The sequence below is a fragment of the Trachemys scripta genome, chromosome 11 (genome assembly GCF_013100865.1).
Source record: "Trachemys scripta elegans isolate TJP31775 chromosome 11, CAS_Tse_1.0, whole genome shotgun sequence".
In the NCBI taxonomy this organism is placed as follows: Eukaryota; Metazoa; Chordata; order Testudines; family Emydidae; genus Trachemys; species Trachemys scripta.
The window spans coordinates 67,398,812-67,423,567 of NC_048308.1; the positions used below are offsets into that span (position 1 = coordinate 67,398,812).

Genomic DNA, 24,756 nt, shown 5'->3' on the forward strand with positions numbered 1-24,756 from the left:
GCTGATCTTATTAACAGGTGCCTTTGATTTTAAAAATAAAATGAAAATAGTTTTTTTCAACTATTACATTACCTCTGACATTATGACATATATGTAGTATGTACTAATACTTCTGACGTGTTATGAAATAATATAAAATATATAAATGAAAAGACCCATACAATAAAATTTGAAGCAAATTTCACAATACTGAAACAGAAATTTTTTGGAAATTCTGTTTTGTGGGAAATTCTAAAATGTTGAAATTTCCCCTGAAGTGGAAATTCTGAGTTTTAACAGCTTTATAATGAACTGCCACAATCTTTATGCAGCACTTCAAAAAGTGGAAGTTGGCCTGATGCATTTACACTGTGCTACATGTTGGCAATACAAAAACCTCAGTGTCATTTTTCTATTGCACTACATTTTTCATCTATGAAAAATTTAAAATATAGCTTCAAAATTAAGAAATAAAGACCATATGCAACATTTACAAACATTTATTTTTTAGAAGTCTAAATATGAGTTTGTGAAACCAAAATCTACAACTAGTATTTATATCGCGCTCTCCTGCAAAACAAACACTGGTAACTTGCTGTATGGAAGACCTGTGACATAACATTTGTTTCACACTACAGTGTTAAACATAATATGCTGCAAAATACGTTTAGATGTTACACCAGCTTCCAGGACTGACTAAGTTACTCAAAAGGTATTTCCTCAAAGGATGTTCATCCACAGGAAATTTGAAAGCACATACTGGAATATCTATAAACAAACTTTAACAAGAGCAAACTTTTCTTAAAGTTATTTTTAACCTTTTTCTCATTAACATGCTCTAATAAGATTACAGTTTTTACACAGATGTTATTTTTTTCCCATTGGCAACTAATGACTTGGTTGCTTCAGAGCCTCAGTGGCAGAAGGCTGCTTTCATTTTATCCAGCTCCCACACAATGAAAGTCAAAATCTCGCTACAGATTGTTGTGACTACCTTTTCACGAGTGGAACAAAAAATTACAAAGGAAAGTTTATAAAATACTATTTTGAGAATGCTCATCCACTTGAACACAACACATTTCAAGGCTTTCAAGTATTACAAATGTTTTGTAAATAAAACTAAAAATTATTAAAAAAACAAGCACTTTTCCACACTGGTTCTCTTGGTCTTTTCTGCATCCATGCTAGTAATGCTGTGAAAATAATAATTTTTTGTTAAGTATTAGACATTCTGTAAAAACGTTAGCACATTTATCATCTTTAATTTTATTTAGATTTAAAGTAATAAAGGCACCTATCCAAGACTCTAGGCACCCTAGCCACACAATAAATAAAATCCCAGAAGTTTTAAAGTAACTATTTTAAGAGGAATTCAGCCAGCCAAACACCTATTGAGTGCTTTCCAGCCCTTTATTGCAACGGGAAGCATACTATTAGCCCTCTCCAAAAACCCCATCAAACAGACATCTGAATATATTAAGTATTGCTTTCTTTATCTATATGCAATCAGCTTAAAGCACAGTTCTCATAATTCAAGTAACTTCCTAAAAGCAAAGATCAGGATGAGCAAATTGCCAATACTGGCCTTTAAAATGTGTATTTAAAAATGATATCTATAATTTTAAATACACATTTGGGGCTACTGACTAACCCTCTCCCCTTTTCTTCCAAATTTTCAGGTAAATGCATCCCCATGCGAAATTCATCACCACCATAGGAGGGCAGGGCCAGCTGGTGCCATTTAGTAGTTATACTGCATCGTGCCCAGAGACTCTCTTCAGGTGTATGGCTCTGTTATTTTATGTGCTGTACAAACACAAAGGTAGTTGGTATATGTTTTGAAGAGCTTGCCTAATATGATGAATGATATAGGAAAGGTGGGGAAGATGATAAAATATATACAATTCTATAGATATATATTGTTAATATCTTAGAAAAGAGACGACTAAGGGCAGATATCACAGAGGTCTATAAAAACATGAATGGTGTGGAGAAAGTGAATAAGGAATGTTATTTAACCCTTCACATAACACAAGAACTAGGGGTGACCCAATGAAATTAATAGACAGCAAGTTCACAATATACATAAGGAAGTGCTTCTTCACACAATGCACAGTCCACCTACATAACTTGTCGCCATGAGATGTTGTGAAGACAACAGTTTAACAGGGTTCAAAAAAGACTAAGGTAAGTTGATGGAGGACAGGTCCGTCAATGGCTATTAGTCAAGAGAGTCAGGGACACAACCCCATGCTCTGGGCATCCTTAAGCCTGACTGCCAGAATCTGGGACTGGAAGATGGGGGTGGGAAACTCGATAATTGTCCTGTTCTGTTGATTCCCTCTGAAGCATCTGGCACAGGCCACTGTTGGGACACAGGATATTAGACTAGATGAACCACTGGTCTGACCCCGGCTGGCCATTCTTATGGTCTTATTTGTAATTACATAAACACCAACCTTTCCAACTGCCCTTGAGCAGAGACATTAAAAATTTACTGAGGAGCAGAATGCCCCTCTCCAAATAAATGATCTTGTGCAGCTTAGAGGAGGAAACACCACAAGAGAATAGACATGATGGGGCTGGACAGATCCCCGTCCCTGAACCAGTTCTGGGCATGTGGGAGAAAGTGCAAGAAACATCCCACCCACTGTAATAGGAAAGAGCTGGAGGACTGAGAAAGAGAACTCGTAACACCCTAGAGTGGACGGTATGGTGACTCTAGGCATAGGTGGACAAACAGCAAATAATGGAGGAGACGGTGTGCATGCACACTGTTCTCAAAGGAAGCCCACTATACTTATGTCATAGCAAATGGAAATGTACACTGTGAGGTCCCTCCACACCCAAAGCCTCTCCTTGGCTGGGCTGTATGAACCCTCTGAGAGACGGGTCCTGCATATGTGGGGGGGAACTCACCCCACATATCTCCTCCCTTCTATAAGGCAGCTACTGTAGGAACCTGCAATAGCACGATCTGATCAGGATGTGGAGGTATGCATTCACCAGATCCCCTCAAGTCAGAAAGTACTCTGGAACAGGGATGACACCGTAGAGGTTAGGGTCTCCATCTGGAACATCTTTGTCTGAAGGCCTATCTGTACTCTTTCTTAAATGCATGGTGTGGCATTGGGAGGAACTGTTCAGATTTTTGCAGCACTGTCTGCCACTACTTTGTCTAGCTTCTCCCCAGAAAGCAGGACTCCCATAAATCTGGAGAACACACCAGTTTAGAGTGGCTATACGTCTTCCAGGGACAGAGCCATAGGTAGTACCTGGTCACTGAGCTGGAGGCCCTGGCTTTGGCTAAGAATCTCATCACAGCCATTGAGGTACCAGCAACGCTGCTGCTCGGGAAACTTTCTTCAAAATAGAGTCGAAGTCAGGGTGATCTCTATCCTTGAGAGCTCTGAGATCTTCCAGCTAAGAGAGAGATGCTCTCGCAAAGCAAGCAGCCTCTAGGGATGCCCTGTTGGAGGCTCAGGAGGCCTCAGTCTTTTTTGAGAGTGGCATCCATTTTTCTAACCGTGGGATCCTTAGAATAGAATCATAGAATCACAGAACTTGAAGGAACCTCGAGAGGTTATCTACTCCAGTCCCCTGAACTCAAGGCAGGACTAAGTATTGTCTAGAACTCCCCTTCTGAGGGGATAACCATATCTTTTGCCAGGAACCCTAAGGGAGCGTCCACTTTATGTATCTCAGTAAGCTGGACCTTTGATTGCTGGATCCTGTAGAATCTAAGATCATTTTTGTTAGTACGTTTGCCCTAGCTTGACTTGTCTCATTCATTCCTGATTACTTCCCTGAAGGAGGAATGTAGGGGAACCATGCCTCAGAGGAGCAGTTCAAGAAGAGAAATTTTCTTATAGGCTTACTCACAGGGCTCTGTTTTGGTTGAATCTGAACAGTAGATACAACCTTTTTGCTCATGGCCTTGAATTTCTCAGGGGGAACAAACTTTTGCTGAGTCTTTTCCTGGCCTTGATCAGTCAGAGTCCAACAATTCACTATCCTCTACAGAAGAGGGGGAAGAGGAGTCCGAGGGCTTCTATTTCCCAGATCTCTTATGCTTTCTCTTTCCTTTTTTGCTTTGCTTTTTTCACTTTTTTAGCTCACGTAGCATATGAGCTCTGTTGCACTTTGGTGAGGCCTTTTGCAGCTAGTCATGCTGTGGACCTGAAGTCCTCTGACAAGATTTCTTTCTGAATCCTTGCCTGATGGGTCCCATTACCCCAGAGAGTGGTGAGGGAAAATACTTCCAGAGCCTCCTGACCAAATAGGAGAGGGCCAGAGGTGTTTATGAGCCCCGCTTCTTTTCCCATGATGCTTAGGACATATTTTAGGACTTGGGGGACTTGTGACCCTGCAAGTCTACCCTCTGTTTTCCAGGGACCCCTTGGAATTTATCCCAAGTCAGTTGACTGGAGTCCTCATCCTTGGAGCCTTGCCCTGCTCTGCTATCGATTCCTGGTCCAATTTCCCATATACATTAGAGTCAGGGCTGCTCTGGTGGGTAGGGGATTTTACATGCCTGTCTAACTCAGCCCTGGGACCTAACAGTTAACAATGGAAGACTGGGCATAACTAACTGTCTGCCGATCCTGGGTGGCTGTCTCACAGATGGAACAATATTTGGCTTTTCATTCAGTGCTTTTTAGGCTGCTCGGCCATAACTGGAAGGTGCAGAGGAACCAGCAGGGAGGCACTGCAGTGAAGGCTCTGGAGTGGGAGCGTTCAAACACCCAGCCAAAAAACTGACCAAGGGGGGGAGAAGAGAGGCTAGGAGAGAGATCAATGCTCCCCACTTCCCCAAATTTTGACGACACCCCTCCCCTCCCCCTGCCCCCCATTAGGCAGATGTGAAGGCAGGATCACTAAAACAGCAATCCACACTCTGCTTCAGAAGGAGAAAAATTGGCCTGGAGTGGGAGCAAAGAAGCAGCAGTCAGACTGGAAGTGCCAAAAAATTGAACGGCCTCTGTGAGCTGCAAAGTGAACAGAGCAGCCCAGATGTCAAGAACTGTGGGAGATGCAGGGCTGCAGAAAGAAGGATCAATCCGAGTTCCTTTAAAAAAACCAAAATCCACAGAATCCCATCAAATAAATCCCCTCCTCCCCAAAAGACCAAGATAGGCAAATCACCCTCCAATCCTCATGTTTAACAGAACTTGGACTGTCAACTTTTAATACAAAACTGGATCCAGTATATATTCTCTGGACTATCTATATCGATTTCTGTTAAAAGAACAGGCCATTAGATGTCACTTTTGTCTGGAAATTTTTTGTAAATGCAGCACCATCTATATGTACAGTAATGTTAATGGAGATTTAAACTTTCTGTTGTGAAATCAGCAGAAATTCTGAAACAATTTGGATAATATCATCCCAAGTATGCCAAATTTTACACAGTGAGATTTATATCTGATAGAGTTAGCAATTTAACTTGGTAAACCTTAAAAACTGTAAGTGATCATCACACAACTATTCCAAAAGAAGTTAATTCTTCTTCAGTGACAATTCTTTCAGTGCACTCCCCACTGGCAATGAAGCGCATGTGTGGTAATCAAAGCACAAAGTTATTTCCTAGGCTATACATATAGCTACGTTATACAGCCATACAAACAATACCTTTACTATTTCAAAGTATTTTTCTTTCTGCACTAGAATGCTCACCTCTTTATGCTACTTTTTCCTCACATTTGGATGCAGATTTCTTCAGAACAGAGGAAGCCATTTCCACAATAACATTAATAGACAAGCCACTTAGGAAACCTTTATTATTTGTTCTGACCTCCAGCAAAGCATCCACAATATTATCTCTAAACAAGTGAGACAGAAAAAAGATTGTCTTTAACCGAGTGACATTATATAAACATGTTTTCACCAATTCCAAATTTATCATTTCATTTGACTACAGACGCTCGCGTAACTCGAATTTTGCACAAGTCGGAAACGTATACCCGACAATTACGCAAAAACAAAAACAAAAAAAACCCACCCACACTCCTATTTCTAGTTTACGGAACTTTTTCCATAAGTGCAGATTTCCATAAGTTGGGTTTCCGTAACCTGGGGGGCGTCTGTATCTTGAATATTAGATTCATAAATCAGTGGAGAAAAATCAGATATTCTTACCTACTAGCTTTGGGATGCAGTTCTTCTAATTTCTTCATCAATTTGGTAAAGCTGCTCAAGTTCAATGTGTTAGGAGGTATAAAGGTAGCAGATGGATTAGGAGAGAACTGAACAGGTTTTATCTGCAGAGGATTCTCTCTTGTACTCTAGATGCAAATTAAAACAATTGAACACAGAATGTGTTAAGTATTGTTTGGATTGCTTATTCTATTTTACAGAAGATTATCGCTTCTGTTATGTACCATTTTTCAAACTATTGGAGCAATTACAGATTTAGTTCAATAGTAAAATATTTATAGAGATGTATATCAGGATCAAAACTGATCATGTTACAATGTAACTAACTACTGCATATATCTTAAAATTAAAAACATTCTTATTTTGGTTACCATTTTTATGTTTTTTCATGTGTAACCATGTTAAATTAGGCAAATTCTAAGTTACCCTAGGAACAGTCATTTTCATATTAAATAAAAGTAGAATAAGTTTTCAGGGTTTTTTTTTTTTGTTTTTGTTTTTTTTAATAATCACAACCACAAAGCTTGTTATTGGATAAAGTCAGTGGACGAAGAAAATCTGAAAATGAATTCATCGTATAATTTAGGATACAATTTAAACAGAAGTTTTCCCTTCCGCTCTTCTGCCAAACAAAAATCTTTCTTGTACCTTAATAAATCACAATGGATTACACTTATACAAACTTATTAAAAGTGAAAACTTTTAAATCTAAAAGAAAAAACAAAATAAAACCATACTTATTCCAGTGGTGAAATGTACAGGTATAGTTATTTGACGAGCTTACATCATTAAAGAAATAAAGGTGGAGATGTCAACATTAGGCAGGAAAAGATGGAGAGCTATGTCCCTTCTACAATATGCCACAAATACTGATTTTTGAGCACTTTGCACAAGCCAACACTACTGCAAAATATGCTAAGTACAAAGTAAGAATTAACTTTAAAAACTCATCGTAATCTGTCCCAGGAAGAATAATTTACCTGTTGATCCACTGAGAAGAAAAGGTGTCCTGATTCATGTGCAAGTGGTTTTAAATCAGAGCTGAGCACTTTTGAAAAGGCCAGGGTAGGGGCAGGCATTGCTGAAGAAACTGAGGGAGGGGAAAGCACTTTCAAAGAGGTTGAGGTGGTGGAAGGCACTTTCAAAGAGTCCGGGACAGAGCAGGTAGTTCTGACTTGAATATTTTCTTCCAAATTATCAGTGGATTGGTTTTCATAGTGAAGTGGTCTGGAAACTTTTTGAAAAGCTGGAAGTATATTTTCTCCTACAGTTTTTACAAGACGAACATTTACTGCTTTTCCTTTTATTTCTTTCCCATTCATTTCGTCCACAGCCAATTTTGCTTTACTAGCTTTTTTAAAACTCAGAGATGCATATCTAAAATTTAAAAACATGTGCAAGAACTAAGAAAAAATACAATTTAATATACAATTTAACCAGCTTCCATATGTGGATAATACCAAATCCATTAATTACAAATGCTTCTGATTATGGTGCAGCTCTCTACTTTAAAATGTTAGCTACAGCTTTTAATTGAACTACAATATTTTAATCCATCAAGGACAACATTTTATAATTGGTATTTTCCAGTAACATGTCAACTGTTTCTGGAACTCAGACATTGCCAGTCAACATCTAAAATATAACCTGTAGAAAATGTATTGATTTAATTAAAATTCCACTGACATTAAAGTAACTTACAAAGTAAAAAATAAAAACTTTCCTAAGTGCCACTTATTTTGTCAGCAACAAATGTAATACAAATAAAATTTACATTAATATGAATGTACCTGTAGTTACTAGAAAACTCACATATTGAAACCTCCAAAACCTGATACTTCTGGAAATGAGACCTTAGATCAGCCTACAACAGATAGCATATTTAGGATGTAAATAGCATTTACTAAATAAACAAGGTATTATTATGATTATTATTTAAAGAAAGGCTATTTTACCTCTGATACTGAAGGACTTAAGCCACCAACATGAATAAAATAATGCTTATTTGGCTCACTTTTTGTATTCTTCACCATCTTTATTTCTGGTAGTATAGAAATATACAAGAAAAAATATTAATGTGCTATTCCTTATTCAAGTCAATCTACAATAAATTGTAAAAAAAAAAAAGCAGAAAATATGTAAAAGGAAAATGGGATTGCTAAAAAAATCGAAGTGATTGAATGGAGAAAATGTGTTTCATGATTAGGGCCGTACCAAATTCATGGTCCATTTTGGCCAATTTTGGTCATAGGATTTTAAAAATTGTAAGTTTCATGATTTCATCTATTTCAATATGAAATTTCAGTGTTGTAATTGTAGAGGTCCGGACCCAAAAAGGAGTTGTGGGAGTGTCACAAGGTTATTGTAGGGGGGTTGCAGTACTGCTACCCTTACTTCTGCGCTGCTGCAGGTGGCTGGAGAGCGGCGACTGGTGGCCGGGAGCTCAGCTCTGACGGCAGAGCTGCCGCCAGCCGCAGTGCAGAAGTAAGATGGCATGGTACGGTATTGCCACTCTTACTTCTGCACTGCTGTCTGCAGAGCGGGGGCCCGCAGTCAGCAGCCGCCATTCTCCAGCTGTAGCTGCCCAGCTCTGAAGGCTGCAGTGCAGAAGTAAAGGTGGCAATACCACAACCCCTCTCCAAATCCCTTTTGTGTCAGGACCCCCAATTTGAGAAACGCTGGTCTCCGCAGTGAAATCTGTAGAGTATAGAGTAAAAGCACACAAAAGCCCAGATTTCATGGCAGGAGACCAGAGTTCATGGTCCATGATGTATTTTTCATGGTTGTGAATTGGGTAGAGCCCTATTCATGATACAACAGGGAAAAGGGTGAAATTGCATTTGTTTTCAAATAGTTGCCTTAAAACACTACATAGAAATATACATATTTTAAATTTTGTAAAGGAGAGCATGAAGACCAAAAACATTTTTTCATTTACTTCTACAAAATCTGGTAAATTGATTCTAAAAACAGAGTACAGGTTTTAATTTGAAATTGTACTTGTCTAACTAATTTTCTTAATTCTAACCAATAGGTTCCTTTCCAAGACTCAAAGTCAGAGTTAGTCACAAATTGGGATTCTAGTGATCCCCTCTTGCGCAGGAAAAGCGTACAGCTCTGACGGCGTAACGTCTTTCTAGAGGAGGAGCTTGTATCAAACACTGTCCAGATATGCAATTAAGGTCCTCAAAGTTTCGATGTGCTTCAGCAACTATGCATAAAGTGTAGCTAGATGTTCCAATGGTGTCAAAACATAGCTTTGAGACCCATACTGTTAAATCAGAGTGTCTCAATCTTTTTTGAGTCACAACATTCTGCGATCCACTGAACATGCATAGGACTGGGCCACCGAACGTTTTTAGGGTTTGGAGGGCTTTTGTGAGTGTTATGGATTTAAAAAATGGGTACTGGGAGCTGGTGTCATTATTGGGGTGAGATGAAAAGCTTATGCTGCTGCTGGAATTTTGTGGCTTGTGAGATAGCTGTTGCTGCTGAGTGATAGGTGTGGGAGAGACTGGTGCTCTACAGTAGAATGGGGAAGGACACTCCTTCCACCTTCCCAGCACTCACCTGCACAACACTAAGGGCAGGTCTTCACTACGGGGGGGGCGGGGGGGGGAGGGTCGATTTAAGATACGCAAATTCAGCTACGCGAATAGCGTAGCTGAATTCGACCTATTGGAGCCGACTCACCCCGCTGCGAGGACAGCAGCAAAATCGACCTCCGGGGCTCCCCGTCGACGGCGCTTACTCCCACCTCCGCTGGTGGAGTAAGAGCGTCGATTCGAAGATCGACTGTCACGTCCCGACGAGACGCGATAATTCAATCCCCAAGAGATCGATTTCTACCCACCGATTCAGGCGGGTAGTGTAGACCTAGCCTCATATTCTGGGCAGCGCCACATCAAGGGACTGTGATGTCAGTTCTAGAGTCCCTTAAAGTGCTGACGGTCCTACCCTGGAGCAGAGCCCCATGTGGGTAGCTATGAGGGTGGAGGACAAGAAGGGGAAGGATGGCAGCAGCTACGGGGGGCAGGAGCAAGCTGATCCTTTCCTCCTCCAGCTACCACTGGGTCTCAGGAACCCAGAGATTATTGTTGGTTTCAGCTAACAGGGGACAGTCCACTAGGTGCCCCTCTGCAAACCACGTCTGGCATACACTGAAATGGCTGGGCAGTGATGTCAGTAAGATGCAGGTCTTGACATGCAACTGGAACCTGCCACTCAGGAACACTTGAAGCTGAAACTTCCAAGGTCTTCCAGGCTGGCTTCTCACTAGATTCACAAGAAGATGCTAAGAAGCCAAGAGAGACTTTACAAACTTTCTTCAGCACCTAATTGCTCAAAGTCAGAAATCACAGGAGCAGAGAATGCACAGTCCTTTCCAAAGGAAAGAACATACTAAGGGCACTGATGCAGGTGACATTGATGCAGGGACTCCAATTTGAGCTGTAAAAAATATGCAAAGCATCAAATAGGGAACACTAGGTTTGACGTGCTATTGAAATATATTTTCTGTAAGAATAAAGTAGTGGAGAGGCAACAACATGGAGCTATAGAGCAAGAAAGTTGGTTGCAGTGACTCGGGGAGTTCTTCACTGACCACAATCAGAAAGGTACTACTGGTTGGAACACTAAAGGGTTCCCACATTCCATTGCGTGAGGGGTGTAACCATAGGTGCCGACTGGAGCGCCTACAGAAAAAAAAATAGTGGGTACTTAGCACCCGCTGGCAGCCAAGCTCCCCACCTTGATCACCGGTGGCCCCGCTGATCAACTCCTCTCCTCCCTCCCAGCACCTCCTGCCTGTCACGATCAGCTGTTCCACAGCGTGCAGGAGGCCCTGGGAGGAGGGGGAGGAGCGGGGACAGGGCATGCTCAAGGGAGGGGGTGGAAAGAGGCAGGGAAGAGGCGGGACAGAGCGGGAAGAGGGCTTGGGGGCAGGAGTGGAGATAGGCGGGGACTGGGGCGGAGCAGGGGTGGGAAGAGGTGAGGTGGGGGCTTGGAGGAAGTGGTGGAGTGCAGGCAGGGCCTGGGGCAAAGGAGGGGTCGGGCACCCCCCCAAGTAAAGAGGAAGACAGCCTCCCCTCCTCTTATGGAACCAACAAGCTTTATCCTTTTACTACACTTAATTTGAGTAGTTCCAACCATGCCCCCATACAGGGGCACAATCTCAAGAGTGTGAATCTGTCCTAATTATCTCTGGAGAAGTCAGTATTAGAAAAAATTAAAGAGGAATATTTCCAGGTTTGTGTTTGATGACATACACATTTGAAAATCTTGGCCAAAGTGGTAAATTTTACACAAAAGCTAGAAGCAATTCTTTATAGGAAACTCATCGCAAACAAGGAAAGAGAATAGTACTAAAAAAATATGAAAAAGTAGCACTTGAAAATCCAGCTGACCATTCAGAGGACAAGCAATGTTCAATAAAGCAACACTAATGCCATTCTTACCTAAACCAATAGAGTGCTCAACTCACCTTTTTTACTAATGACCTTCTCTAGATTTTCTTGTTCTTTTTCATTCCCTAGAAGTGTTACTGAAAAATCAGTCACTGTAAAGTTTTCTTTAGCATCAAACCAGTCTTCATTTATTTCTTGATTTTTTCTGCAGTCTGCAACACATTAAAGCAAACTTAGTTTCATATACAGATGCTCCCCAGGTTATGCAAACCCGCTTACACAAACCCGCACTTACGGAAAAGGTTCCGTAAACTTTTTTTCTTTTTGCGCGTGTAATTGTCGGGTATACGTTCCCGACTTATGCAAGACGTTCAGGAACGGAACGCTTGCGTAAGTCGGGGAACGTCTGTACTAAAATTCAAGCAATGATATTGAGAAGGCAGAGTTGCCTGCAGAAATGAGCACAAGGCTGAGAATTAGGATGCCCTGAGCACTAATCCTGACTCTGCCACTGACTCGTATGGTCTCAGGCAAGTGATTTCACCTTTCTGATTCAGTTTCATCTGTAAGATAGAGAAAAAATGTTGTGTAACATACACATCATGTTAGTTCCTTTTTCAAAATAAAGGAAGAGATTAAAAATATTGGTTATGTTTAGGGCTGTCAAGTGATTAAAAAATAATCGTGATTAATCACACCATTAAACAATAAAAGAGTACCATTTATTTAAATATTTTTGGATGTTTTCCACTTTTTCAAATATATTGATTTCAGTTACAACACAGAATACGAAGTGTACACTGCCTACTTTATATTATTTTTATTACAAATATTTGCACTGTAAAAATGATAAACAAAACAAACCGTATTTTTCAGCACCTATGGTTACACCCCCCATGTATCTCATACAAGTACCGCACTGCAATTTCTTTATTGTGAAAGTGCAACTTACAAACAGTTTTTTGTTACATAAATGCAGTCAAAAACAAAACAAAGCAAAACTTAGCAGCCTACAAGTCCACTCATCCTACTTCTTGTTCAGCCAATTGCTAAGACAATTTGTAAAGTTTGTTTACATTTAAGGGAGATAATGCTACCCACCTCTTATTTACAATGTCACCAGAAAGTGAGAACAGATGTTTGCATGGCACTTTTGTAGCTGGCATTGCAAAGTATTTATGTGCCAGATATGCTAAACATTGGTATACCCCTTTATGCTCTGGCCACCATTCCAGAGGACATGCTTCCATGCTGATGACGCTCATTAAAAAAATAATGCGATAATTAAGCTTACGACTGAACTCTTTGGGGGAGAATTGTATGTCTCCTACCCTGTGTTTTTCCTGCATTCTGCCATATATTTCATGTTATAGCAGTCTTGGATGATGACTCAGCACATGTTGTTCATTTTAAGAACACTTTCACTGCAGATTTGACAAAATACAAAAAAAGATACCAATGTGAGATTTCTAAAGATAGCTACAGCACTCGACCCAAGGTTTAAGAATCTGAAGTGCCTTCCAAAATCTGAGAGGGACGAGGTGTGGAGCATGCTTTCAGAAGTCTTAAAAGAGCAACACTCCAATGCAGAAACTACAGAACCCGAACCACCAAAAAAGAAAATCAATCTTCTGCTGGTGGCATTTCACTAAGATGATGAAAATGAACATGAGTCGGTCCGCACTGCTTTGTATTGTTATCGAGCACAACCCGTCATCAGCCTGGACACATGCCCTCTGGAACGGTGGTTGAAGCATCAAGGGACATATAAAGCTTTAGAGCATCTGGCATGTAAATATCTTGCAACACCAGCTACAATAGTGCCAGGCGAACACCTGTTCTCACTTTCAGGTGACATTGTGAACAAGAAGCGGGCAGCATTATCTCCTGCAAATGTAAACAACCTTATTTGTCTGAGCGATTGGCTGAACAAGAAATAGGACTGAGTGAGCTTGTAGGCACTAAAGTTTTACATTGTTTTATTTTTGAATGCAGTTATTTTGGTACATAATTCTACATTTGTGAGTTCAACTTTCATGATAAAGAGATTGCACCACAGTACTTGTATTGAGTAAATTGAAAAATACTATTTCTTTTATTTTTACAGTGCAAATATGTGTAACAAAAAATGAATAGAAAGTAAGCACTCTACACGTTGTATTCTGTGTTGTAATTAAAATCAATATATTTGAAAAAGCGGAAAACATCCAAAAATATTTATATAAATAGTATTCTATTATTGTTTAACAGCGTGATTACTCATGATTAATTGTTTTAATCACTTGAGAGCCCTAACTACAATCATTCTCCAGAACCTAGAGAAAATAATTTAATTGTAGTAATATTAACATGTAGGTAAAATACACGACTTTCCCCTGTCACCATTGACTCACACTATACTTAAAGGGAATCATTCTTCTAAGGCCTCTACATAACATTATTCAAGATACTGTGGTTTGCAGCTACATAGAAAACATATTTGTGCATGTTTCCATTTCTTTGTTACATTACCCACAGATTGTATATCTGAAACTGCAGTGTGTAGTTGATTTAACATTAAATGACCCCTTAGAGAATGGGCAGTAGAGTATCAATGTGGATATTTTATTCAGAGGTTTTGGGTATTTGCAAATTCATAATACAAATAACAAATACATTGTGCTGTTCCTGCTGAACTTTACTGTCAAATCTTGAATTAGATACATCTAACTTACCCCTTTCTATATCTTGAGCCTCATACTTTATTTCAAAGTTCTTGTAGGAAGGATATTGCTTATGCTGCCTGTTGTCAGTTAAACACATTTGAGGAGTGACCTATAAATAGGCTTGCATTAGTTACTTGTTGAGTAACAAAACCATTTTTAGCTTAAAATGCATAATTTAATATTTTTCCAAGTTTCACACTATAGATATGCTAATTAGCTATAGAAAAACTTTTGCCCACTAATCTTAGTTCAAGATCTCAATCATTTTACATTTCGAAAGCAGTATTATAATCCCTTGGTAATATCAGTTGCATTGTATCGCATTGCTAGCACTGAGATATATGCTAAGAAATGCCAATTCTTGGATGCAGTGTAAAGATCAAAATTATATTTTTATATACTGTTCTAAAAATATGTCTGCATAAAGAATAGGATTTTAAAAGATTATTAGCTTATAAGAAGGTTCCAAAGTAAATGTTCAGGAAACTCACTAAAGGTGGTGTTCTTTTCAGGCTGGAGGAAATTTCACTCTCTTGATGTTTTGACATTTCCAAGCCTGACTTTTCTGCCGCAGAACTAGAACTAAAAAATAACATGCAACTTTTGAAAATACAGTAACTCCTCACTTAACATTGTAGATCTGTTCCTGAAAAATGCGACTTTAAGTGAAACGATGTTAAACGAATCCAATTTTCCCATAAGATTGAATGTAAATGCAGGGGTTAGGTTCTAAGGAAATTTTGGGGGGGGGCAAAAGGCATTATATATTGTACAGTATGTACTGTGGTTGGGAAGTGCCCCTGGCTTACCCCACACAGGCACAGCCTGCTGCAGGTAAGGATGCTAGGAAACACCTTCGCAGCAGCAGCTTCCCCGGAGAAGAACAGGCGCCGACTTTGCTGGGGGATGCTCCAGGCCCGCCTCTTCCCGTCCCCACTCCACTCCAGGCCCACCTCTTCCCAACCCCAGTCCACCTCCTCTCCGGAGCATGTCACGTCCCCGCACCTTCCCCTCCCCCAAGTCCTAAGGGCCGTCAAACAGCTGTTTGGCGACACTTAGGACTTTCTGGGAAGGAGGGAGGGGGAGAAGTGGAGAGGCAGCGCTTCCCCGCTCCTCCCCTTCCCTCCCAGAAAGTCTTAAGTGCCACCAAACAGCTGTTTGGCCCTGGGAAGAAGCGCTGGGAGGGAGGCGGAAGAGGCGGAGAAGAGGAACTTGTGCAATGGTCCCTTGTAAAGTCGCTGCTCTTGCACAGAATCTTACAAGCAGTGGACAGAGCAGGCAGCCAAATGACGTTATAAGGGAGCATTGCACAACTTTAAACGAGCATGTTCCCTAATTGAGCAGCGACGTAACTTTGAAACAACGTTAAGCAGGAAGACGTTAAGTGAGGAGTTACTGTAGATTATAAATTTTAATATAGTCTCCTGTTATTCAGTGTAATTTTCAAAATGGATGGTCTCTACCAACTTTATTTTTCTTAGCTGATTGAAGACGAGGAAAAATTAATATATAAACATCAACATATCCAATGTAAAAGATACTAAAGTTTAATAATGGGCGAGGGATAGCTCAGTGGTTTGAGCACTGGCCTGCTAAACCCAGGGTTGAGTGTTCAATCCTTGAGGGAGCCATTTGAGGATTTAGTTGGGGATTGATCCTGCTTTGAGCAGGGGGTTGGACTAGATGATCTCTTGAGGTCCCTTCCAACCCTAATAATCTATGATTCTATTTTAATAGGAATTTTAGAGAGACAACAATTGTACATTTGAAGATTCTATAAACATACTAGATATTAACAGAGAAAGAAAAAAAAGTACAGTTTGTTCCTATTGCTAGGAATATTTTACCATTTAATTTAATTAAGATTTATAGAAAAACAATTGTTTGGAAGTTAAAATTAATTATTTGGTAATGTGATACATACTAAAAGAAAAATATCAATTCCAGGAAACATTTTAGAGACCTTTTCAGTCATCCACTGTAATACTACCTTACTGTCTCTTACCTACTTTTATTAATAGAATCACTATCCCTCTTATGCAAATATTTTGTATACATTTTGATGTAACCAGCAATTATTTAAATTGTTTATTTCTGTAGCTATATTTTTCATTTTAAGAGTATATTTCATGTTACTCAGTCTGACTACATTTAACATGATTAAGAGAAAGTTTAAAAGTAGCTATGAGATATGATTTGCTTGATTTTTAAATTCTTTCTCACAAGACAAATAATTTTGCAATTACACAGTAATACTGGAAGTTTTATTTCTCTTTTCCCTTTGTCCTACTTATACAAGGTCATAATATGGCAATCATTTATTATTCTGCTGTGGCATTCTTTTATGATACAGTATTTAAATATACATGTTTTTAAAATACTGACAAAAGAAAACTGGAAAATTAAAGGAAGAAGGCAGTAGTTGTGAAGGTGGTGTGCAGAAGGAAAGGCTGTAGGAGAAGTTTGGTAAACCACGTACTAGAAGGCTGACATACGTAGGGGGGAGAATTAATGCTGTGGTATGTGGACTATGGTATACGACAGTCGTGGAAATGATATGGTGTGTGACTATGTGTGAGGGAATAAAAGCTATGCACTGTTAGGTGACTTAACTTAACTTCCCTGCTTACGTAGTTTTGTGTACCCGAGGGATGTATGTTTTTTGCTACTTGTTACTAGGGCTGTCAATTAATCGCAGTTAAGTCACGCAATTAACTCAAAAAATTAATTGCAATTTAAATTTAATTTAAAAAAGCAATAGAATACCAACTAAGTAATAAAATACCAATTAAAATGTATTAAATATTTTGGATGCTTTTCTACATTTTCAAATATATTGATTTCAATTACAACACAGAATACAAAGTGTACAGTGCTCACTTTATATTTATTTTTTATTACAAATATTTGCACTGTAAAAAACAAAAGAAATACTATTTTTCAATTCCCCTAATACAAGTACTGTAATGCAATCTCTTTATCATGAAAGTTGAACTTACAAATGTAGAATTATGTACAAAAGAAACCTGCATTCAAAAATAAAACAATGTAAAACTTTAGAGCCTACTCAGTCCTACTTCTTGTTCAGCCAGTAGCTCAGATAAACAAGTTTGTTTATATTTGCAGAAGATAATGCTGCCTGCTTCTTGTTTACAATGTCACTTGAAAGTGAGAACAGGTGTTTGCATGGTACTGTTGTAGCTGGTGTCGCAAGATATTTACGTGCCAGATGCGCTAAAGATTCATATGTCCCTTGATGCTTCAACCACTATTCCAGAGGACATGTGTTCATGCTGATAGCGGGTTCTGCTTGTTAACGATTCAAAGCAGTGCGGCTCAACACATGTTCCTTTTCATCATCTGAGTCAGATGCCACCAGCAGAATTTTGATTTTCTTTTTGGTGGTTTGGATTCTGTACTTTCCGCATCAGTCTTACTCTTTTAAAATTTCTGAAAGCATGATCCATACCTCATCCCTCTCAGATCTTGGAAAGCACTTCAGATTCTTAAATCTTGGATCAAGCTGTAGCTATCTTAAAAGTTTCACATTGGTATCTTCTTTGCATTTTGTCAAATTTGCAGTGAAAGTGTTCTTAAAATGAATAACATGTGCTGGGTCATCATCCGAGACTGCTATAACATGAAATATATGGCAGAATGCAGGTAAAACAGCAGGGGACATACAATTCTCCCCCAGTTCAGTCACAAATTTAATTAATGCATTATTTTTTTAACGAGCGTCATCAGCATGGAAATATGTCCTCTGGAACAATGGCCAAAGCACGAAAAGGTATATGAATCTTCAGCGCATTTGGCACGTAAATATCTTGCAACGCCAGCTACAACAGTGCCATGCAAATGCCTGTTCTCACTTTCAGGTGACATTGTAATTAAGAAGTGGGCAGCATTATCTCCCGTAAATGTAAGCAAACTTGTTTCTCTTTGCGATTGGCTGAACAAAAAGTAGGACTGAGTGGACTTGTAGGCTCTAAAGTTTTACATTGGTTTCTTTTTGAGTGCATTTTGTATTCTGTGTTGTAACTGAAATCAATACATTTGAAAATGTAGAAAAGATCCAAAAATATTTTTAAAAATTTAAATTCTATTATTAACAGCGCGATTAATCGCAATTAATTTTTTTTAATCGCTTGACAGCCTTACTTGTTACCCATTAGCGCTGCAGACAATGCATCTATGGAACAGTGAACTGGACTCCTTTCAGACTTGCACATTGACAACAGAACTGTCAACTATGTGCTGAATGCAAAAATCTTTATTACTGGTGAATATATGCAAGCCAGAAATAACACAGCTTGAATTTAAGCTCCCAGATAGAAATTGAATGTTGAATGGTAGGGAAAATATACCTTTTTATGTGTAAATTGAGAAAATCTGAACTGAAGGTCATGAGGATACAAACATAGAACTCTACAATACCATTTGCATACAATTACTTTGCAGAGTAAAACTTCACTCTTAAATAAAATCTCACTGCCAAAAGTGCCAACCTGCTTTTTCAGCTAAACGGAGTTGAAGTAACAAGTGAAGTTCTTACACAAAAAAACAAAAATACTCACACTATTTATTTTGCGCTCACTTCTGGTCTATACCTTAATCTGAATAGATAAATAAAAATTGTAATTACTTACTTATAAAGAAGGTTGTCTTTCACTAACTGTCAAGAAAAAAAAAGAATTCCGTTAGTTTTTAAATAAAAACATTCCTACTTAAAGCCAAAGAGTAACTTAAATAAAAACCTACTGTACCTTTGAAGGAACATAAGAAGAAAAGATCGAGAGCAATTTTGACTCTACTGATAATGGGGGCAGTGAATCCAATGGTATACCCATGATTAATTTTTCTCTCATGCTTTCATACCTAGCCTTCAGTTCTTCAAAAACAGACAACAAAGATGACCCTAGTTCAGTCTTGGAAATGTCACTTTTAAAATTCCTGAAAAAATATAAAAAAGCACTTCAAATACCTAATAGGACATTCCTGTTACATTATTGCTTCAAGAATTATCAAAAATGTTTTATGGTGCCTCAAGATTTTTCATGTCCCTGCATCTCCCCCACCACATATGAAGAAATCTATTATTTTGAATAAATGTTAGCTTAAACCATCTTGGTCTTTTGTGATCTCTAATGCAGTTTTATGTGTGGACTTTCCTTTTTACAAGAATTTCTTTTTTTCTATATAGATTCTTGGACCCTTTGAAAGAATGCTTATTTGTAATTATTTAAAAGTCTTAATAAAAATAAATTTAAAAAATACAATAGGATAATTTGTTTCCTATTTGTAAATATATCTTTTCATTAATACTCACCAATCCAGAGTTATTTCTGTGTAAGATCCACCCATGGGATCAACTGGAGACAGCTGAGTCAAAATTTGTTTCCCCAGGGCACAGTAAGTGTATTAAAAGGCAGATTGAAATATACCGCCCTCAAAGATAACAAATGGATCTTAAATCACTTTAAACAATCCCAAAGAATTCCTCCAGACTGGTGGGCATTTAGTTTAAGAGAATACAAATTGAAGATAAAACTGAACATTGTTCTATTTTCTTTTATGGTCTATTGACCTGGAGTCTGAAGTGGTTTTGGATGCAACTTCCTAAGATTTTTTTTTTTCCTAAGCAAACTAAAAAATCTTATTCCATCATGCAGAATCATACTGACCTCCACATGGGTCATCAACAGGACTGGGGGCTCTAAATCCACTGCACAGAACTCTAATCATTTGAACTTACAAAGTAACTAGTAGGAACAAGCTGTTACCCTTTATGTGGACAAACCAGCAAGGGAGGATGAAACGCAAACTTTGCCAATGGGTTGCAAAACTATTTGCTAGCACAAGAAGACTGTGAGGCTCAGGAATCATGGGTTCAATTCCAAGTTCTTAAGAGGAAGTGTGATTTAGTGGTTATAAACTCTTTTGTCCCTGGTCCCAGCCTCAGACCCAGCCTGTCTGACCTTTTACTCCTAACCATCCTCAGGATCCTATCCATGTTCCCTCTTTTCTTCTCCCCCTCCCCCCCCCCCTCCACTGCTCAGTACGAATCTGCACCTAATTCATTCTTCCAGCTCCTTTCTCAGTCTCACTTGGCTTCTATTTCCCCTGTGCCTCTCTGTTCCTACCCTAGCTCTCACCCTCTGGCATTTGCATCAGGCTGTTTCCTCGTCCTCTGTGCTGCCTGGGCACCAGCAGTGGTACAATGATAGCATAGGAGACTTCCTATTCTAAGTTCCAGGACCTGGCACTACAGTGTCCGCACCAGCTCCTGGAAGGGAGCATGTTCAGTCACTCCGCAAAGACTTTCCTGTAACTTTGTTCTTGGAAACAAGTGAACCGATTTAGCTGAAATTTTCAAAGTGCACGCACAGCCTGAGGCAAACACCTGCTATGGAAAATTTCAGGCTGGATGGTTAAAGTATGATAAAGTGATAAGCAACTGAAAACAGGATCTAATAATGGAAAGTGTCAGGCAATCTCAACTATATGCATCACTACCTGTTCCACTTAGAATAAAGCAGTCCTATTCAGCAACTAATGCCCTTCCAATAGTACCTAAACAAAACACAAAATATTACTGCAGGGACAAAAGTAAATAAAGAATTAGGCCAGTTATTACTAGCAATTTGAACTCTGTGGCAAACACCACCATCTTCTGATTGGGTCAAAATACTCTGATGTTTTGGCATTACACCCTAAGAATGTGTCTTCAGCAGAACTGATTAACTGGTCCAGTGAGTGTATTTGAATAAATATTACAACTACATGTGTACAACAATGCATACAGTAGTTAGCAGTGACTAATATTAATTATATTTGGAATATTTTAATTTCACAAGATACTATCAAATAAGTAACAGTTATTTGGTTGACGTTCAAATGGATTTTAGGAAAGCATTTGCTGTTGCTCTCTTTAGATTAACGAGCAGCTGGATTTCTTAAATTCTATCCTATTGAAGAATATTACATATCTGTTTTATTCAAGAAAAATAAAATGCATGCCTGTTAAAACATTCTCTTTCTTCTATAACAAGTCTGTAAATCTTCCAGCAGTGCTGATGACACATCCAATAGTGAGTTCTTAGAAGCTGCAATTCTGCTTTTATAGCTCTCCGCAGCAACATCCTACAACAGTTTGATGAATAATTCTTCTCAATTTCTTTGCTAAGATGCAACATCCTTTAAAAGGAAAAATATATTATTGAACTGATTAAGCGAGAGAATATTTCTTAATTTATTGTGTATGTATTATCTTGACATTTGTATAACTTTCAAAAGGTATTTCTGACTACATTTTAGAAGGAAAACTTGAAACTTAAAATCAGTTAATTCCTACTCTCCACTAGCCAAATAGGAACAACAGTACTCCGCAGTATCAAGCATGGTGGCTTTCACGTTATATTGATCCCTAACTAAGAGGAGGAAATGGCACTACCACTCTAGTCATCTTTATGCAGAAAGTGCAGTCATAAAAATTAAATGAAGCTCAGTGGCTCTGTTAATCTTCAGAGCAAGCATTCTAAATAATATTTTCGTTGAATTCTTAATTTGCTTCTTCAGAGAACCTGAAGACTATTAAGTAAATTCTACATTTATCACTGAGCATCCATAAATACAAATATTTACAATGTATGACATACCTGTCAGGATTTTCTCTTAAATCTCTGACACTCAACTTATTTTTCAACTCCAAAGGATCCTAGAAACAATAATCATTTAAAAGAAAAGAATTATACAATCTGCATTTACTGACATTGAAAGAGTTACAAATATAATTATTTTGTTTTAGAAACTGAGTTTATTTTGAGTTGCTCAGTGAGCTCAAAATTACCTTAATTTGTGAATTCCATTCAGTTGTTGGGATTTCACTGTAGATACAATTTTCCCATGTCTCAGCAAGCCATGAGGCAATCTGCTCCATACTGCCACCTACACATGACAAATCTGTATTGCAGGCAATACTTCTACAGGTCTCACTCTGCCATTCTTCAGACTTGATTTTGTTCATCATTGTTAACTTTGTGTTGTTTGCTTTAGATACCACAGAAGCATTAGCACTAGTAGCTCTGCTTGTAGTGAAACAAGCCCTAAAATCAGAACTTGCATCAACACTCTGGTTAACTGTAACTTTATTATTACTTGTAGCATTATTCAAGCATGTGAGGCACTTGATTTCTGAGTCAGGAAAATCTACTTGATGTCTGGTACTATTACCAGCATACTTATCTATAACTTCCACACAAGACAAATGACCATCTTTCATTGGAATTCTGGGGAGTGCAAAAGAAAAATCTGGTTTCCTTTCAACAGTCTTCTGGCTGCAATCATGACAATCAGAATTAAATGCAGACAAAAATGATTCTTCACAACTACAAGAAATTGAATAGTCTGCATTTTTGCTAGAAATCTGTGTGGATGTCACAGAAGATCTTTCCCATGGTAATACACAAGTCTTTCCATGCTTCTGCAACATGCTGTTAGTATCGCTCATTTTAAACACTTTTTTTATAGCCATTTGTGATGACTGTGCAACATCACAAAAAGAAACAGCCTCCATCTTTTGTTGATTTTCTGAACTGCTCGTGGAGAGTGATTTTTGATATTCTCTATTCACAACAGTATCACTTTCAAATGACTTTTCACCAAGTTTACTATGATATGTATCTTCAGTTTGTTCCTCTTCATGATTTTCACATTTCAGGCCTTTGTAATCCATCTGTGATATGGAGTCCTGAGATGTTTTTGAGAATTCTGGTATAGCTGCTTTATTATAAAACTCATCAACAGCACCATAATCCAAGGGAAAAGAACCATCACCTAATCTGCTAACAGGAGTTTGCCCACCTATGGCTCCATCACATATAACTTCATAAAGTGGCTCTCCCAACTCCAGAACTTCTGAATTTTGTGTCCTTGGAGTTTTAATTTGCGCAAAAGGCATATATGAGGTATTTTGACCAGAATAATCTTGCTCTTCAGCACTGTGATACTCTAGTTGTGAGTCTTCATCTACATCACTCTTGGGTCTGTCGTCACTCTCCTTGTAACTGAAATGTATATTGTTGCAGACCTTTCCCAACATACCAGCTTCACTTTTGTCTTCATACACTTTGGAAATCCTCTCTCTTATTTTATTGTAAGTTTCAAGTTCTGCATCTAGTGATGAACTGAAACAAGCTAAGCTTTCATCTGGAAACTTTAATTCTGAGACATTTATGGAATATGCCTGGCCTGAAACAGAGCAGTTGACGCCCTCTGCAAGTTCACCGAACAGAGTATCAACACAATCAATTTCATCAGACTTGTCTATAGCATAGGCTGGCTCAGTGAAGACTCCTGTTTTACTCTTATCACTGATGTTTTCTCTTTGTTCCATGGTCCAAGTATCAGAGTTGTCACTAGAAGCAATCAGCTCAAACACAGTTTCCTCCAATTCACTTTCACTACAAAATCTTGAAATCAACAGCTTGTTTTTATTTATTGGTTTCTCACCTGATTAAAAATAAGAAGAGAAGTTCAAAATGATCTATTCTGCACAAAAATGTCAATGTATAAAACATTTTGTCAGATAAAATAGAAGTGGTATCATGCTGTGATCAACTATGTTGTGATAAAAGTCAGGGTTGTATGGTGTGCTCTCTAAAAACAGAAAATCTCACTGAGAAGTCATCAGGCAAACCATGAAAAACCCCCAGAAAGATTTGCTATTCTTAGGCTTGGTCTACACTACCCGCCCCAATTCGAACTAAGGTACGCAACTTCAGCTACGTGAATAACGTAGCTGAAGTCGAAGTACCTTAGTTCGAACTTACCTTGGTCCACACGCGGCAGGCAGGCTCCCCCGTCGACTCCGCGGTACTCCTCTCGCCGAGCTGGAGTACCGCAGTCGACGGCAAGCACTTCCGGGTTCGACTTATCGCGTCCAGACTAGACGCGATAAGTCGAACCCAGAACTTCGATTTCCAGCCGTCGAACTAGCTGGTAAGTGTAGCCAAGGCCTTACTTATTTTAAGTATAATGAAAACATATTTTATCTAATATAATTCCAGGCATCCCCACAATCCAGTTAGATTTAACACTGCTCCTTCTCTTATCAATCAGGCAAAGGGGCAAGGTAAACTTTCCATCTTCTCACTTTTCTCATACTTAAAACTTTTTAAGGCTCAGCTTGACAAAGCCCTGGCTGGAATGATTTAGTTGTGGTTGGTCCTGCTCTGAGCAGGGGGTTGGACTAGATGACCTGCTGAGGTCTCTTCCAACCCTGATATTCTATGAAATATTTATTTCTTAGCTGAACCATGAGTTCTTTTTTTATTGGTATACAGTGAGAAATTTACATCATACATTACTAAAGTCATGATAACATGCAAATAGTTTTGATACAGTATTGGAGTAACATTGTGGCAGAGGAGACTTCTGATACCCCAGAAACCATTTTAAATGAGTAGTAGAGCTTGTCTAAAAAAAAGGCAGGTAGAAGTGAAAGAGTGGAG

At 38.7% G+C, this 24,756-nt stretch overlaps 1 protein-coding gene across 1 annotated transcript; it reads right to left on the bottom strand.

Annotated features, from left to right (window-relative positions):
• Positions 1–12: 12 nt before the first annotated feature.
• On the bottom strand, positions 13–23,961 carry RBM44 (RNA binding motif protein 44). Its single transcript, XM_034786421.1, has 14 exons — positions 22,095–23,961; positions 21,904–21,962; positions 21,266–21,442; positions 19,012–19,198; positions 18,895–18,920; positions 14,737–14,827; positions 14,255–14,354; positions 11,618–11,752; positions 8,091–8,176; positions 7,926–7,999; positions 7,116–7,512; positions 6,118–6,263; positions 5,656–5,801; positions 13–1,172 (listed from the first exon to the last, which is right to left on the bottom strand). Exons 1-13 carry the CDS (start codon positions 23,637–23,639, stop codon positions 5,660–5,662), a joined length of 3,165 nt encoding a protein of 1,054 aa, XP_034642312.1. The 5' UTR covers positions 23,640–23,961; the 3' UTR covers positions 13–1,172; positions 5,656–5,659.
• Positions 23,962–24,756: the final 795 nt, after the last annotated feature.

Bases quoted from the DNA above. Each gene is read 5' to 3' on its own strand.
- RBM44 (XM_034786421.1), bottom strand. From the start codon at position 23,639: ATGGAACAAAGAGAAAACATCAGTGATAAGAGTAAAACAGGAGTCTTC. The intron at 11,753-14,254 runs GTAAGTTAGATG...AATGTGTTGCAG, and splicing joins GGCTCAAGATATAGAAAGGG to ACTGCAGAAAAAATCAAGAA. The intron at 5,802-6,117 runs GTAAGAATATCT...TCACTTGTTTAG, and splicing joins CTGCATCCCAAAGCTAGTAG to AGATAATATTGTGGATGCTT.